The sequence below is a fragment of the Aulonocara stuartgranti genome, assembly GCF_965226115.1.
Source record: "Aulonocara stuartgranti genome assembly, chromosome: 22".
Classification (NCBI taxonomy): Eukaryota; Metazoa; Chordata; class Actinopteri; order Cichliformes; family Cichlidae; genus Aulonocara; species Aulonocara stuartgranti.
This window is the reverse complement of record NC_138957.1, coordinates 10,502,110-10,519,084: the sequence shown is the minus strand read 5'-3', so window position 1 is coordinate 10,519,084 and position 16,975 is coordinate 10,502,110. Positions and strand designations below refer to the sequence as shown.

General features: G+C 38.1%; 1 protein-coding gene across 9 annotated transcripts in view; it reads left to right on the top strand.

Annotated features, from left to right (window-relative positions):
- The first annotated feature begins 2,242 nt into the window (after positions 1-2,242).
- phactr4a (phosphatase and actin regulator 4a) overlaps positions 2,243-16,975 on the top strand; it is a 36,937-nt gene continuing 22,204 nt past the window's right edge. For 6 of the 9 annotated variants that reach the window (XM_082521373.1, XM_082521372.1, XM_082521371.1 and 3 more), the window contains exon 1: positions 13,699-13,928. In XM_082521373.1, the coding sequence (XP_082377499.1) occupies positions 13,871-13,928 (58 nt within the window). In that variant the 5' untranslated portion in view covers positions 13,699-13,870. Of the gene's footprint in view, positions 2,629-8,572; positions 8,688-11,430; positions 11,473-11,757; positions 11,889-13,698; positions 13,929-16,975 lie in introns of those variants that run through there. The other 3 variants (XM_082521368.1, XM_082521369.1, XM_082521367.1) reach the window with 3 other exon arrangements.

Here is a 16,975-nt window from a genome sequence, read left to right as displayed (position 1 = left end):
ATGTCAGAGTCAGCGCAAAGCACACAGGAAAGCAAGTGCCAAGGTTTAACAGAGTAGTTTAACAACCCAGTGAAGAATGAGTCTGCTTCATGGGATAATCAAGAACAGGTAGTTGACTGTCACAGGTGTGTTTGGCCAGAGGAAGCAACCCACGATAAGTCCCATCCATGAACACAAACCCCAACAAATGGGCACAGAAAGAGAAAGAGGAGAAAGAGAAAACCAAGGGAGAGAGACAGAAAGAAAACAAACCTGGAGCAGACAGCATGGGAGCACCGTGGGACCATGACAGTCAACAAGCCAAAAAATGCTGTTTTGATAAATGAAATAAGAATATGTTGTTAAACAATCAAAAAGACTTCTTCTGATTGTGGAGTTTTTTTAATGCACTTTTTCAAATGAAATATGCATGATACTGATATGCAGATTTGGTTCCTAAAAGATCAAAGGGCAGAGTCTATTCTATTCATCATCTTACTGAATAATGTGTGTCTTATGAGAATTATAGATCAGCTGAAGGCTGATCTATAAGGGAGATTTTAGAACAACCTGATAATACTGAATAATAATAATACAGCCTAGAAGTTTTTTTTTTGTTTTTTTTTTTTTTTTACAAAAAAACATAAAAAGTAATACTAAAAAGTTAAAGATAGTTTTTTGTTGTTGTTTTTTTTTTTTAGCATTGGTGGTCATCCAGACCTTTATGTCTTTAACTTAAGTGCAACTAATTGGTGGTTGTGATCTGGCTTCATAGAAAAATAAAGCTGGGTATGATCTGCAAACGAATAAAAATATATAATATTGCCAAAGGGAAGTATGTATAATGTCAATAGAATGGGTCCCAGCACAGAACCCTGTGAAACTCCATAATTAATTTTAGTGTGTAAAGTAGACTCCCCATTTGCATGAATATATTGGTAGATAGATTAAAAGATATGATTCAAACCACTGCAGCACAGTACCTTTAATACCTGTGGTGCATTCTAACCTCTACAGTAAAAGCTGTTCAATGAAAATTTGATCTTTGCTTCATCTGTATTGTATCAAAGCAACTGGAAAAATTGCTAGTATTGAAAAATGTGCAATCTTAACTTACTGTATGTGGCACAGAAGTTAAGTGATTCACAAAGTAATCAGTAATATACATGTTGTTACAGCAAAATTATCATTAGATAGTTGTAAATGTACATTTCTTTTTTTCTTTTGTTTTCAAGGAGCCAAACTGTTTTTAAGTGGTCTTGAGCAATAGATATAAAGGCTTTCAAAAAGCCTTTCACAGATTTTCTTTGGACACTGGATGCTCTTTCACTCATAAGTTTAGTCCTTTAACTCATTTTCATTTCATTGTTGTGTCTATACATTTATGTTTGCACATGTTTCAGTAGATTGATGCACCCATTTCCCATTGTCTTGAAAGAATGCAAAGAAATGAGGTGTAGCTCAAGACTTTTGCACAGCACTGCATAACTTACCTTCCCCTTGTTGTTCTCCCAGAGACACTGCTACCACTGCTAGCTTCAGCTCTTGCTTGTAATAGGCACCCAGTGCCTGTTTGTTTTTCAGCAGTTTCAGTCAGATTAATACCAGGGGACTCGGTAAAGGAGTAGCTGGGCCATGCTGTATATCAATAATCATGACTTAACCTTCTTACATTTTTATTTAACTAAACCCACTTGCTAATCTGAGCAAACCAGCCAACTCTGGTATGTCTCTCATAAGAGTTGTGCTTTTTTGAGTATTATTATCTTCTTTAATACTTTTTGAGTGCCTCTTCACTTCTCAATCAACTCTGAGCCACGTGTGGACATTATGATTAACCTAATGTTAAAACAACATATGAAATATTCTGATATAGAAGGTAAATAAATATATAGTGGCTAGGTGTGCAAATACTTTTGATCCCAGGTATTTAAAGGGTGTCCAGAAAATATAACATATGCTTAATTTTCAGTTTCACCAATTTCAATAATTCACAGGCAAGTATTTAAGGATTTTAAAATTACGCATATTCAAGGCAGTTATATAAATAAAAACTACCGTTATTCTTGTATTGTGTTATTTATTCTTTAATTATTAGAAAACATATATATATATATATGTTTTCTTATCTATGGGGTTATTTTGTAGTGAAAGCGTTTCAGTTCCTAAACCTGAACCACACTTTTTCAACTTTCTCCACAAAACTGACCAAACCAGCCCCGAAAAATCACGTGGTTTCTGAGGTTTGCGTCTGGCTTTTTTTTCTCTCTGTGGGGGAGCGAGCACCCTTTGAAGAATTGCGCATGCGCGACAGTATTTAATCTCCCTTGCGAGTTTACGTTCAACACCTTTTGGCAGCAAAGTCTTAGCAAAGAACTTTCAAAAGTATTATTCGGCATATCTTAGCACTTGGAGTTAAATTCAGGCGATGCTTTCTTGCCGCATGTGTTTTGGAGCGAAAATTAGTTTTGGGGCTCGGGTTGGTTGCAAAGGTACTTACTGGAGCTAGTTCCGCCTTGCTCTCTCCCCTGTGATGGACAACAGCGACAAGTGTCAAAAGTAAGAAGGGTTCAATCAAACAGAACAAAAACGGAAAAATCACCAGCCTTTTGGATAAATACCACCTAGGCTGACCGAGTACGGGAAAAGGTGAGTCACCGTTGTACAACACATTGTATCGGTCTTTAGGGGCTTGAGCAACAACTGTAAGCTAATTTACATTAGCTAGCAAAGCTAATGCTACAGTAGGAGGACAGTAACCACCTGTTGCTGGCTCTTACTTAACTTTAGTTAGCAGCAGCCAGGGATTAGCTTTTGTACAGGTGCTGCTGTGATACGTTTCTGTTTCATGGGAACATACCCAACTTTTGGTTGCTCAGGGTGGAAAGAGAAAATGAAATGGAAGACAGAAAACAACGTAAAGGAATGTGTATCGAAATAGTTTCACAGGACCTTTCCCCCAATTAGCTTCTGTTATGTAGTTTCCTGTACCTGCCTGGCCTTTACTGTACACGTAACGTTGGCTAGGGCGATGCCAAATAGCTGAAAATAACCTTCTAATAGTTTCTTTCAATGCTTCTTACATGTCGTTCTCAGTGCAGACAGCAACTACTACACAATTAGCATATCCTGTGTTTTTTGTATTTTTTTTTTTTGCCTTACTTTTGAATAACTTAAAAGAGATCTTAAGAAAGAAGATCAAGCGTTCTGAGTTATTACATCGCATTATACTAATGTCGAAATGGGCCCTGTTGGTCTAGGCCATTTGATTTCCAGAGAAGTGCATTCCATTCACATATCGGTCTACATGCCTTGACAGGCACCCGGTGCCTTTAGACCTGTTTGAAAACAGTAATACGCCCTGTAGGAGCCACAGTTTGTTTTTGTGCTAGACAGGCAGCTGTGCATTGTCCTGTTGTTGGGATATGCATTCAGATGGATGTTGTGGTTTTTTGCATTTGACCAGGACCACACTCACTGAACAAGCATACGAGAAAAATTCCATAAAAGTCAGACTACCTAAAGGTATGTAACACTATGAAGTGACGTTGAGAGACTTTATAGGATAGGACTTTTTGAAGGTACATATTTTTCAAATGGTGGGAAAAGGGATAACCACCTAATTGTTTGCCATGATTGATCTTTTGGCAGATAATCAACTATCAGTTTTGTCACAGTTGAATTTGTCACTAAATTTTAAAAGTTGGCTTTATAGAACTGTAATCCCTTTTTAATTTTGCCCTCTCCCCACCTTCTTGTAATTAATGCAGAGCAAGAAAAAGCTAGAGAATATATATATGAAAATATATATAAAAAAGCTTTATATATTTTTTTCTCATGCTGTGAGAGATATTGTCGAGCCTTAAAAAATTGCGTGCAAGTGTAAAACAGGCTAGTTTTGTAAACAGTTGCACATAAGGGTTAGTGGGATATAAATAGCTCAAATGTGATTATTTTAATGTTGTGGAGCTGTGGGACTTAAATTCGAATGCATGTGGCACCATGATGAAAGTGTTTCACTGAGAGCTACGCAGTTACTCATAGCTTCATTTAGTGATCGCCAGGCCTGCACAATAAAGGCAGCACAATGGCTGATTGTGCGCCTCTCAGCTCTGCACAACCCTGACCCTTTTTCCATGAGCTGAGAGTGAGCTAATTGGGAGCTTACAGTGAACAAACACGATTGTGTGAGGGGGAAAAATAAAAAATAAAACTTTACGAACTGCCAGTGCAGTACAACCGCAGCATTTCAGCTAAAGACAGACTTTTTGAAGGAATCTCGCATTACTAAAAGTGCTAACAAAAACATGAAATGACATTTAAAAGAAATGATTCAAAAAAACATATTTCATTATGCAATGGTTTGCAAGTTTTTAACATAATCTGCCATCATTAAACATTGCTTTAGTTCCATTAAATCAGAGTCAGGTCGACATTTAACAAAGTATGTTGACAGCTTGAAGTGCTAACTTTATTTTTAAGGAAAATTCTTGGACCTGGTTTAAATTCATGAGAGTAATCACTGTGGATTGGGTGTGTGGAGCTGTGAGAGTCTCATGATGTGCATTTTATGAAAAGTGACAACCAAATTAGATAAAAGTCTAAGTGGCTCAAGGAGTAATCTTTTTTGTTGAAGAAGGATAATTGACACATTGAAAAAAGGTCATGCTCTTGCCTAAAACACATTAAAAAAAACAAAAAAACCCCAAAAAGACAAAAGTGGAAAATTTTGCTGAATTTGAGATCATTTCAGGTGTTTGGAGATTAAAAACTACAGTAAACAAGAGGACAATAATATTTTGTTACGATACATTTGATATGATATATTTCAATGGTTCCTTCAAAGTATAAACACAATCCTTCCAGAATCAAACTTTTCCACTCAGCAACCATCTTTGTGAGGCCTTCAGGTCATTGTTTTCTGCAGTTATTTTGAAGCTTGTTTCCAAAGAAATTTTCAAATGGGTCTGTCCGGCATGTCTTTGGAGGATGCTTGAAACGTCTGTTATGAAGGAGAAGTCCTTCAAAATTTATGACTAATTGGCACAAAGAAGCTCCATAAAATTACTTGTGTAGTCACATCTGATGGAAAACTGTGAAAGTTCTACAAATTTGCTCCAAAATAAATATGTTTAAAAACAAACGAACTCAGAACCCTAAAGTTACATTTTTGCTTCACATGGATTTTTTTTTTTGTATAATTACATTTTCATTGGCACCTGGCATTAGCAAAATGTCTGTGTTGCTAAATAAATGCCATGCTAATGAATTGCTACTGCAAATAAAAAGTACACTTACTTTTCTACTTAAACTTTATTATTTATAAGTAAATTATCCACTCTTAGGATCTATTAACAGAGTGTAATATTTGGGCTAAATATTGTAGATGAAGTATTTAACAATCTGCATATTTTTCTTTTCCTTAGTTGAACTGCCACTTTTTGGTAGTTGTAATGTTTCCACAGAGTAGCAGTGAAGTATGGCTTTAAAATAAACTCCTTTCAGGTTTTGTTCCACAAATGTTTCTGTTCTCAGGTAAAAATAATTGTTAGCCTTAATTAACATGTTATCATTACCTGGAGAGGCCTGAGCCATGTCGCCACGTCACAGCTCTGGTTTTGGTCACATGTTGTTTTGTTGTTTCTGCTCTCTTTACTTTATCCTCGATTAAAATGTTTCAAAAAAATTCATATCGCACTTGAGATTAGGTAGCTCTAGCATACCACTTAACACTAACTATCTTGGTAAGGGCTGTACACAGTATTATCTAAATTAACTTCACTGGTCACTGGAATATAAAAACTGCATATACAGAATCACCAGTAAAAATGTTTTTCAATGAAACCTGATTTTAAAGTCTGCTGACTTTTCCACAAAAATAGTTTCAAAACGCTTTTTTTCTCCCCCTGAAAGTCATGCGACTATAATACTTTTGTGGCATTATCCCCCAGATTTAAATACAAGATTTTTTGAATACCATGCTTCAGAAAAAATCTGCTTTTCACAGAAATGTGAGGACATAACTTTGTTCCTATTACCAGACCTGAAAATCTAGCTGCTGTTTAAGTTGTGTGATGTGGGTTTAAGTCACAGAGCTAACATGGAAGCACTAACTGAAAACCAAGGTAAATCAGAGGCTGGGCTATCACCTATTCAACCTTTGGTTGTTCTGTAAAGCAGTGACAGGATTGTGTGCGTGTGTTTGCACATGTTCACGTGGTGTCCCAAGGCCTCAGTCCACTGGCTCAGCTGTTCTGGTTTTCACACTCTTGTACATGCACATAAACTGGTGCACATTAACTCACCTCTGTGTTTGCTGTGCTGCCAGCCGGCACCAGTGCTCAGAGGATATTTGAGAGCAGAATTGGGTTGCAATGGTGCTGAATAGGGCTGAACGATTATGGAAAATAATCTAATTGCGATTTTTTTGCCCCAATATTGCGATTGCGATGCGATATGCGATTATTTTTTAAGGTCTTTGTCTTCTGTATTATTAAACAAAGACAAGCAATACATCATATAGTATGGCCAATACTATATTACATTAATTTTAAACTGTTCTTTCCTGGAAGACAGACCTCTGTTATGATGACATGAGGTGATGCATGAATTGATGACTGACATTTTTATTTAACTTCTTCAATCACAACAGTATATTTGAACATACACAATAGTTTATTTTTAGCTTACAAACATCTGAGCATAAAGTGCTGACAAGGAACCCTGGTGTAAACATTAAAATGAAAGTCAGTACAATGTGCAGATTGCAGAAATATACATAAAAAAAATCAGTGGCTTTACCACACTCAGTTTTTCGACATCTGTGAACTACTAGACAGTCATTCAATTAAAAAATAATATTAAATAAATAAAACTAATAAATAAAAAATACACACATCTTACTGATCTCTGCAGTCAGTAACATTACACATAAAGTGCAAACATAATAGCAATTGTATAAACACACACACAAACACGCCTTTAAAGTTTAAAGGCGTGAAATTGGACGGTCTAGTTCTGATTAGCGTCACCGCTGTCTCGGTGGAGTTTAATAAACTCGGCCGTCTGCTTCTTGCTATCTAAAATATAACCAGACACTGGTGTAAATTCTCGACTGTCTCATACTTCTGTTTAATAAGTTTTCTGTTTGACGTTTAGTCAGCTGTGTAAAAACCAAGGAGGAACCCACCCGGGGGATTAATAAAGTTTTATTTTATCTAATCTAATAACTTTAATCTCAGCCAAACCGATTTACTCACGAACAAACAAAACACTGAAAAAAGCCCAACAATAACATTTTTAGGTTGTCTAAGTGACTTATATATTACGTTTAACCCGAGCAGCGAAACTCCGCGGTGATCTGAAAATGATGTGCCGGGAGTTGTGCCGTTCTCGGCCGCATCAGTAACCCTCGAGCTCCCGGCTAGCTGTCGAGCTGGTGGGTAGCAGACGCCTCTGAAAACGTCGAAGCACTTTTGCAAATATGGGATATCTTGATAAACCGAGCAGATATTTGATGTTTACACAACTACTTTCTCGCCTGAAAATATGTTAAAAGTTTATTTTGTGACCCAGAAAGATTAGTATGAGTAATTTTAAAACTTAGTAGCGGCCGCCATTGCTGGAAACTGGAGTTTGGCTGGGCCGCGCTATGAATTCTGGGATATGGTAGTAATTTGGACAGCCTTCGGCACGTCGCTGTGACGTAATCGGTCTACAAATGCGGCCTCAGGAGGATGCAGCCCATGAATTTGGACATGTCCAGAGTATAATCGCAGCCTTTGCGGTTAGAAAATTGCACTTGATCATGTCGCGATATTATCGCAAATGCGATATATCATTCAGCCCTAGTGCTGAACTTGATCTAGTGAATTATTTGTGAGTGTAACTGTGTATCAGTTTCTTTCTTTACTCATCAGTTGGAAATAAGCCTTTATCTATTTATTATTGCTTATCAGGAAGAAAGTAATAAAACTATGCATCGGTATTGGGTCAGATTGAACAGATTTATTAGTAATTATAAAAATATTATCATTAGGCAAGCAGGACCTATTTTTACATGCCATTTGCACGCATTCTTACTATTAACAGTGTGCATCTATTTATATAGTGGATGTCAGTGTTTTGAGTTAGTGCACTGTTGCGGATGTTTGGCATTTTGGGGAATACCTAGGAGTTACATGTTTAAGTAAACATATGCTTAAGAGAAGTGGAATAGCTGAAGTGAAGTACAGCGCAGCTACAGCTGTTGAGCATGTAGGCCAAGACTTGTCAAACCAGTTGGACTGAACCAAAATGGTTGAGGCAGAGGGGTTGGACAGTTGCTGAACTCAAACTCAAAGTTCAAAAGCGGAGTTGGTGCTCTTGTTTCAGTGTGAGGTAATGAATGTTTTATCGTAAATGAGCAACTTGTTTTCCTTTTTTCATCAGTGGTGTTTGGGGGGGGATCTCTGCTACAGTCCAAGGAAATGGCACAAACTAAAACTGTATCTCATAAACTGCTTACTCAGCAGGTTTTCAAAGCAGCTCATCTACAAGGAAGTTCACTTTTTGTGTCTTGCCTTATGTTCCTGAATGTTTGTATACTTGACAGGATCATTTTGCTGCTGAGGTTTTCCCCATTGGAACCAGAAGTCAGAAAAGGAAAAACTTCAAGGTCGCTGTTTCTGGGGGAGCATTTTATTGATAATCAATGACCTTCAGTCAAAGTAAGTTGACTCATAATGGCATTTTAAAATACAAATCTCATACAGATAACAATTATTGGCTTATTGTGCATTTTCTTCATCATGACTGCAGCTGAATTCACATAGAACATCCTGTGCTTCATCAAAAGAAAAGTAAAGAAAAGGTCTAATTCTCGCCTACCTACACTCACTCTTTTATTTTGTAATGTACACATTGTTCAGTCACACGGGCGGGGTTATACCAGTTTGTTCGCAGGAGACTTTTGACATTCCAAAGTGCAGCATGATACTGCTGTTAGGACCCACCTCTGTTGATGTCACCATGTAGCCGCACCCACTGTTTCTGACCAACTGGCAAGCGGAGCAATGCTGTGAATAGCTCCTGTGATGCTCCCTGGGAGAGAAAACACACACTGTCAGTTTGTCAATGTCAGCTGCTTGTTTGACCTTGTCATCTGGAACTTAACTATGATCAGTCACCAATCCACCCAGCTGCTTGGTCTTAAAGCAACATGACATTAAGAACAGTGATTTGCTAGCCTGGGGACGACGATGCTGCCATTAGTCCCTTGAAAGCAGTTTAATTACTTTTTGATTTTGAATTATGATGTGTCAGCCATGTTTGAACATTAACGAGAAATGTCAAAAAAACAGAAGATATTTATATATTTTTTTTTAAGACTTAATGTTCAGTGTGAGTCTGAACAATAATCCTATAATATTTAGTCGGCTGTTTGATAGTTTGGTGTTAATGAGATTTAAGTAGAGCTTGTTCACATTTTTTGCACAGATACATTTTTGTGGTAACTCATACAGGGTTTAAATAAACCTCCGGAAGATTTTTGTGAAAATGCATATTGGCATAACATGCTTCACCCGACAGGCCAGCTTAACAAGTGAACTGTATATAGGTCTGTATATAGGCATAGTTTTCGTCAACATCCCTTTCTTTTCTGAAGAAAGCAAGACGATGACTAAATAAATTCAAGAGGAAAATGTTCTAGTGAAACAAGCTCCAATTGGATTTAAGTTGTGTAGAGAGGCGGGCCAGGTTTGGAAGTGAGCCAATCAGAATTAACCTCCTTGTGCAACAAGGTTAGGCTTGCAATTTGACGTGTCTGTGACAAAAACAGGATGGGAGGGGGGAGAAGCTCCCATGCTCTCTGTCTTCATAAGAAAACAGGAAGAGAAGAGTGGACATATGGACACATTCACATTTGATATCAAGGAAAATAAGACACTTTATAAGCCATGTGGCACAACTTTTACCGGTAAAAACACTCAACTGTGATAATGTTATGATTTTTAGCCAAATTAAAACGGGGCTCAATCTAAAAGGGTTACAATGCCTAAAATAGGACTAACACAAAATGACGTTTTAGTCAAAAGACTGCCACTAAAACAAAATCAAAATTTGCTGTCAGAACAAACACTGATACGGATTAACTACACATTTAGCTTTCGGCTACATTTAGCAAGCTATTTTTATTCTGATTTATTTTGTAGCTATTATACTTTAGAGAGCATTAAAAATATATTCAGCTTTTTAAACTTTATTTACATTTAAAATATATTTATTTTTTAGAACTTATTCAGCAAAAACGATTTTCAATTTTTTTGTAGTTTATTGCACTTTTTTGCAATTTATGTAATTACTATGCACTTAATGCAGACATACCATTAAAATTTGGGCTATAATGGTTGTATTGATGTATAGCAACTTGAAATGCTCTCAAAAATGGCTCCACAGCATGTAAAAATATAATATAAGCTCTGGCGGACTTGGTGCTATGGTAGGTCTTAAAGGGTTAAATTATACTTGAGATTATGAACTCAGTGTCTCACTCTGTCACACAGTAACAGTTTTTGCTTGGTTATCTCAAAGTGCTTATGTGAAGTAAAGAATTCCAGATAACTTCTCAGCAACGGAGAAAGAAAAGCATTTTATGTCAAAGACTATTTAGTGAGCATTTTAATTTTTTATATATGTGCCTTAGTTCCTGGGAGAGTGTGCACTCCCTTTCTCTGCAACACTACAACTGCCTGATACTCTCTTAATGGTGACTTTTTTTGTGCCTTTTAGGCTTTTAGAATTGATCTGAAGTCAGTGTTTGAGCTAATTAATGCCCTATGTTGTCTTGGCTAAAAGGAGAGCTTTTGTTTAGCTTCAGTGTTCTCCCCATTAGCTGCAGAGAACATCTAATCCAGGGGTAGGCAACTCCAGCCCTCGAGTGCCGGTGTCCTGCAGGTTTTAGATGTGTCCTTGATCACAACACAGCCGACTCAAATGGCTAAATTACCTCCTCAACATATCTTGAAGTTCTCCAGAGGCCTGGGAATTAACTAATGATTTGATTCAGGTGTGTTGACACAGGGTGATGTCTAAAACCTGCAGGACACCGGCACTTGAGGCCTGGAGTTGCCTACCCCTGATCTAATCTATACGAGCAAACATGTGGCGGTTTCACTGACTGCTCTCACCTTGGTGTTTTGGTTTTTGTTTTTTTGTTTTTTTTTGTCTGTTTGCCCACCCCCCCACTAAACAATGGTTTTATTTGTTTTGGGGATTGATATTTCAACAAATAGGATATTGTTTCATTTTAGTTTTTTTCTGAATCTCTTAAAACATTTTAAACAAGAAATAAAAGTTATAAAGTCTAACATATTTTTAATGTTTGTGAAAGAAGTAACTGGAACATCTTATAACAAATAAATCTGTTATACTTGTTTAAAATGAATATTAAATGCTTAATACTTGTTTCAGGAGCTGTTGACTGCTGAGTTTGCACAGTGATGGAAAATCATGGTAAGAAAACCAAATTTTATGTTACGATTAAATATTTTATTTGTTTGACTAGATTAATTTGTGTGGAAAAGGTTTACAACAAACACAAAGAGAAGCTTCTGTAGTTTAACAGAAATGCCATCTGATAATATGAGGATGCCCATATAGGGACTGTCCTTGTGACGCATAGCTCCATTTATCAGTACAGCTATCTGATTGGCTCATACCCAGAAGACACACCCGTAGGTGAGTCGAGCTGCTGGTTTCACTCACTGCAGTGTGGCCTTGTGTCTATTTTCACTACTGATCGTTTCACCCTGTAGACGTCTTAGTATCACCATCCCATTCATTTAGCCCTGAGGATCTTTTGTTCTAGACTGAATCGTTATTCATCTGTGAAAACATAGCTGGGATGGCTGTGCAGTCTGAATATAGTTGTGAGTAAACTTTTTTTTGTCTATCACGTTGATGGTAAACGCTGTTTACCTTCCTTCAAACAAGAATGTGTTTTCTGTACTTTCAGTATATCTTGTGTTTAAGTTTTAGAACATTTGTGGCCATATTCTAAGAATTAATCTCATATTACTTTAATTCATTGAAGTGCCACAATAGGGCAGAGCATAGCTGTATGTATGGCCCAGATAACTGGGCCATGGTGGAGAAGATTAAGGAAGCTCGATCTACTCATCCCTGCCTGGCACTGTGGCCAAGCAGTAAAAATAAACTGCACTTCCTCCTCAGGTCTGCTCTAAAAGTGATGCTATTGAGAAACTGACAGGCTCACATATTTTTATGTTTCGATCCGCAGAGCTCTTTCATCATGATGAATCATTCTACATGTTTGTGTTTTGGGGTTGTCATTGTGACAGCAGTGTGGGTTTTTCTTTTGAGTAATTGAGTTAATATTTTCACAATTTTCAAGCTGCTTGAAAACCCAAAGTGCTTGTCTCCATCTGCCACTGTGCTTCTGAAAGAGTGGGAAGTATTTAAGTACCATGATAGTACTCTACAGTAATTGCCAAAGGTGTTATCATCCTGTTTGTTTTGTTAGGATTTCAAGGATTGTTGTGCTAACTACTGTCCTTGTACCAATAAGCCCACTTGTGTTTGTGCATTCCACGCATTCCTGCGTCAGAGTTGTGTTGCTGCATTTTGACTGTAGAGGGCGCTACCGTGTGGGCCACATTTTGAAGTCAGCTTCTTTTGGAGTTTTTATGTCCTTTAAACATACGGATTGTTCTCTCGCTCCTCTTCACTTTAAATATTTCTTGAAAAACCTCAAGTTTAAGCTTGCTATATACAGTACAATGGAAGTAGCATGCTATTATTCCAGTGCTGTTTTAACTTTTCTTATCTCCCTATCCTCAATCCTTTAACATTATGTTTGGGTTTTTAAAATCATGAACATGTTGTTACAGTAGACTCCTCTGTTCTTTGAGTAGACTTCGAACGACTTCTGCCAACTAAACTGTTTCTGAGTCACAGTAGAAAAAATGAACATGCTTTTTTTGTAATGTTTATCTGTCGGCTTGAAAGAGGGAACTCTACTAACTCTCACACAATGTGTAATTCAGTCATGCTTCCCCATCTGGCACTTATGAGGACAGATGTGAGAGTAATGTCCTTAGACAGCATTTACTGGATTTTAATAAGAGGTGTAGCATATTAAGTAAGAAGCAAGTGCGAACTCTACATTGGGCTGTTTTTTTTCCCCTGTAACCAGCTTTGATTAATTTGAAACAAAAACATTTGCACTAGGGAGCTATTGGTGTGAAGCGGAGTTTCACATCATTGCTTTAACGGACAATCCACAGGGAGTTACTGGACACCTGCACTGTGCCATTTCCTCTGCTCTGCCACTGAGCTCCACCTTGGCTCAGCTCACCTTCCACTTCTCAAGTTACCTCACCCTGCAGATCCCGCCCCCTTGCCCTTAAGGCAGTAATGTTTTGTCACTCTGTAAATTGGTAGAAGTGGGTGGTCCCATTGCGTTTGAAATCCCTCTATCCTTGATGTCTGATCCGGCCAAGCTTCAGAGATCTCCTGCTTCGAACTTTGCCCTCAAAAAATCAGTTCTAAGGAATGAAAGGCACTCCAGACTGCTGGATTATCTTATTGGTGTACCTTATTTATGAAGTCAGTGCTCCAAGAAGGGAGGGACCAAAGAACTGAGTGAGTGTGTTTGTGTTTTAAAGTGAGAGAGAAGGAGGGAGGGAGGGTGTGAGAGAGAAATAACATAAGCTGAAGGGAGGGCAAAGACTGTAGAGACTGAACGACGCAAGTGAGCAGTCAAGACAGTGTTGAGTTACAGGAGCTCTGTCTGTTTGGAGGAGAGCGAGGTGGCTTTAGTCTTACTTCTGCTGCCGCTGGCCTCAGGAGAGGCAGCGCCTGGCAGCCCAGGAGGGACAGAAGCCATAGTATGGGACACAGTGCTAGCAGCGAAACTGTGGCCCAGCAACAAGCCCAACACAACACGGGTGAGTCCAAGGCCAGACGCTCAGCACTTAACAGCTGTCATGAACATACCTTTGACTAGTTTTAACTGAGGAACAAATCTGGCAGCCAGAGGATATCATGTTGGATGGAGTATACAGAAACAGGTGTCTTCAAAGCAGAGAGAAACTAAAAGGCAGCAGGCACAGACAGGTGTAGAAGTATGCATGCAGATGGAATGTGGCGATTGTGAAATGTGCAAGCCACACAAAACTCTCTCTGTCTGCACTCATCTCCGAGTGGAACCTTATCTGAAAACCGAGATTTGGGGGTACAAGGCACCAGCTGACTCCAGCTCGCTGCATGTTTTAACTCAAACGACTTGACTCCTCGAGCCTTCCTATAATTCACAAGTCTACAGGAAACCATAAGTCTCAGTGTCTTTGGTTAAGCAAACAGCAGATCAAACACTGAGAACTGTTTTTTGCTGTTAGTAGGAAAGTCTGCATCTGGACTCACACAATTCTTACTAACAATGCAGCTCATCATTTTTTTAAATTTTTTTTATTTTAAATCGAGCATCTGTATACCACTGGAGTGTTTCCTTTCTTTTGAACAATATCTCAAAGCAGTGTGTCAGTCCTGGTCTGATGTGATGTGGTATTCTGCTGGATAGTTTCCCTTTAAACATTTTGTAACACTCGTTCCTCTGCAAAACAAGTAACACGAGAACATCTTCTTTGCTACATATTTGCTCTCCATTTTTGTCTCTGGTGTGCTGTTCTGTGGAGTTGCTATTAGTGTGTCATGACTGGCATGACTCATATGGATAGCTTGACTAGAGGACTACAGGGTATTACCAGCTAGTTAGTATAGGTTTAAGGCTTTTATAACTCTTTCAGGTGACTGGGAAAAGCTTTTCTGTTCATAGCTGGTTTATTAAAGCAAATCGGTAGCTTGGACAGATTCTGACTGCTCGCTCAGGGAGCATTAGTAGCATGCCATTTTTTCCCTCTTGACTGTGGCTCTCAGAGGTCACTGCCTTTAGGTCTTTGCTCACTCAGTGAGAAGCTGCCTTGTCCAATTGGTTTGCTGTAACACAAGGTCACCATGCCATATTTCTGACCACTTCAGTGATCTCCTAGTCTACTGCCACCCTGCCCCTCCCATTGAACTCCAAGTGTCAGGAATAGCTGTGAGAGCAAGTGATGAGTGCAGAGAGCACATAGGATAGGATTCCACACATGCATCCAACAGCCTGGTCACAACATACTTATCGAAATATATCAAAAGAAACAAATGTATTCACTTATATTTTCGATAATTTCAGCTGTGGTGACTGTAATGACTGCTGTCTGACATTTTAACTTCAAATGTCTTGTTTTGTCTGACCAACAGTCTGAATTCTATTTTTTAAGAAAGTCAAAAAGAAAATAGTCTAAAAGGAAAAAGAATATCAATATTATCCAGATTATCAGCTGGATGTTCCATATTGGTCCTGTTGAATAACTTGTGCAAATAAGATAACTAGCTGATGACATCACTATGTCTTTAGCTGCTGTGTCACAAATTTAAAAAAAAAAAAATGGATAATGGACACAATGAAGAATAAATAAAACTGCACTGGTATCGGCCAAATGAAATGGTTGCTGTCTTACTATGATTTCCTTACATGCAACAAATGCAGAGCCACACGGTGTCACCGATGTGACTTAAAGAATGCTTGTTAATATTACTGTACAACTAAATCTGAGTTGGCTCTGTGACGCGAAGTGTGAGAGGAAAATGCTTCTTGAAAAGGGGACACGGTGGAATGCTTTCCTGCCTTGTGATGGACGACACAGTGTAGTGTGGGAATATGTAGCATTGAATTAATGTTGCGATTGGTGACAAATTGCATGCATAGTTGTATATATATCAATGTAGAAGTTACTCAGTATTACAATGATTAATCTAAAACTGGTAATGTCACTGATGCTGGAAATGAGCCACTTGAGTAATTGCTGTATATATGCACCATTTGCTGTCAACAAACATTGATCCATGATTTTATCTTATGTAGTCTAATCACATAATGGAGAATTAATAGGCTGCTCTGTGAATATGCAGATTTTAACTTGTATCAGAAATGTCAAACCTGTGATGGCCCTACTTTCACACTGTTGGTTGGGACTGTTATTTCACGAAATAAATGTCTATTTTGAATTTAAATTCGAATTGTGTCCCATGAATTGCCAGAAAACCTTCGCGCGTGTGCTCAGCCTGATGAGCTTTTTGATAGTCAAAAGCAGGATAGATGGGACTGAGCATGGGAAGTACTTGGAACATTGAGTTGGGTTTCGTTTTATGAGTAAAAAGAACTGTAGTAGACCAAAATATGCTCCCTCTTGACTCAAAGCCAAGAGATGAGATATGGAAAATTTACTCAGTGTGTCAAACTATTGGCTCAAATTGTAGCTGCCCATGGCACACACACCATCGTTATTCTGATGGTCAAACAAGCAGCCAAAAAGGATGGTAGGACTCTTCCGCAAAGAGTGCGCTCATGCATTCACCTAGTGAGAATGAGGCCCTCTACAAGATACAGAATGACACAATAATTACTAATGCAAATTAATTAATGCGTTATTTATAAAAGTTACACAAAATGCTCTCAAATAATGTGTTAATTTTTTCTTCTAAAATATCACTGTGGCAGAGTACACACAATTTTTCCTTTAGAGTGGAGTCATTGACTTTGTAAATGGTAAATGTCAGTGTTATGATAACATAATATATTCTATGTGAATATACAGCATACGAAGTTTTAGCATTGAAGTGCAATTTGATTTGCATGGAAAAATAACCTGAGCTTTTATTGGGAACTATGAGAGTTTCAGGATGACAGACACGGTGCATCCCCATGTTGTTGTGGTTACTCATTGTTACACATACCACAGTCATGCATATATGCCACAGTCTCTGAGGAGAGTGAGACACTGTTGTCTAAGCCTGACATTACTCTAAGCAGTATGCATGATTTCATGTCTACAATGTTATTTTTCACTGTGGTCATCAGAATAACTTTGTTTTAAGTAATGATTTTTATTTA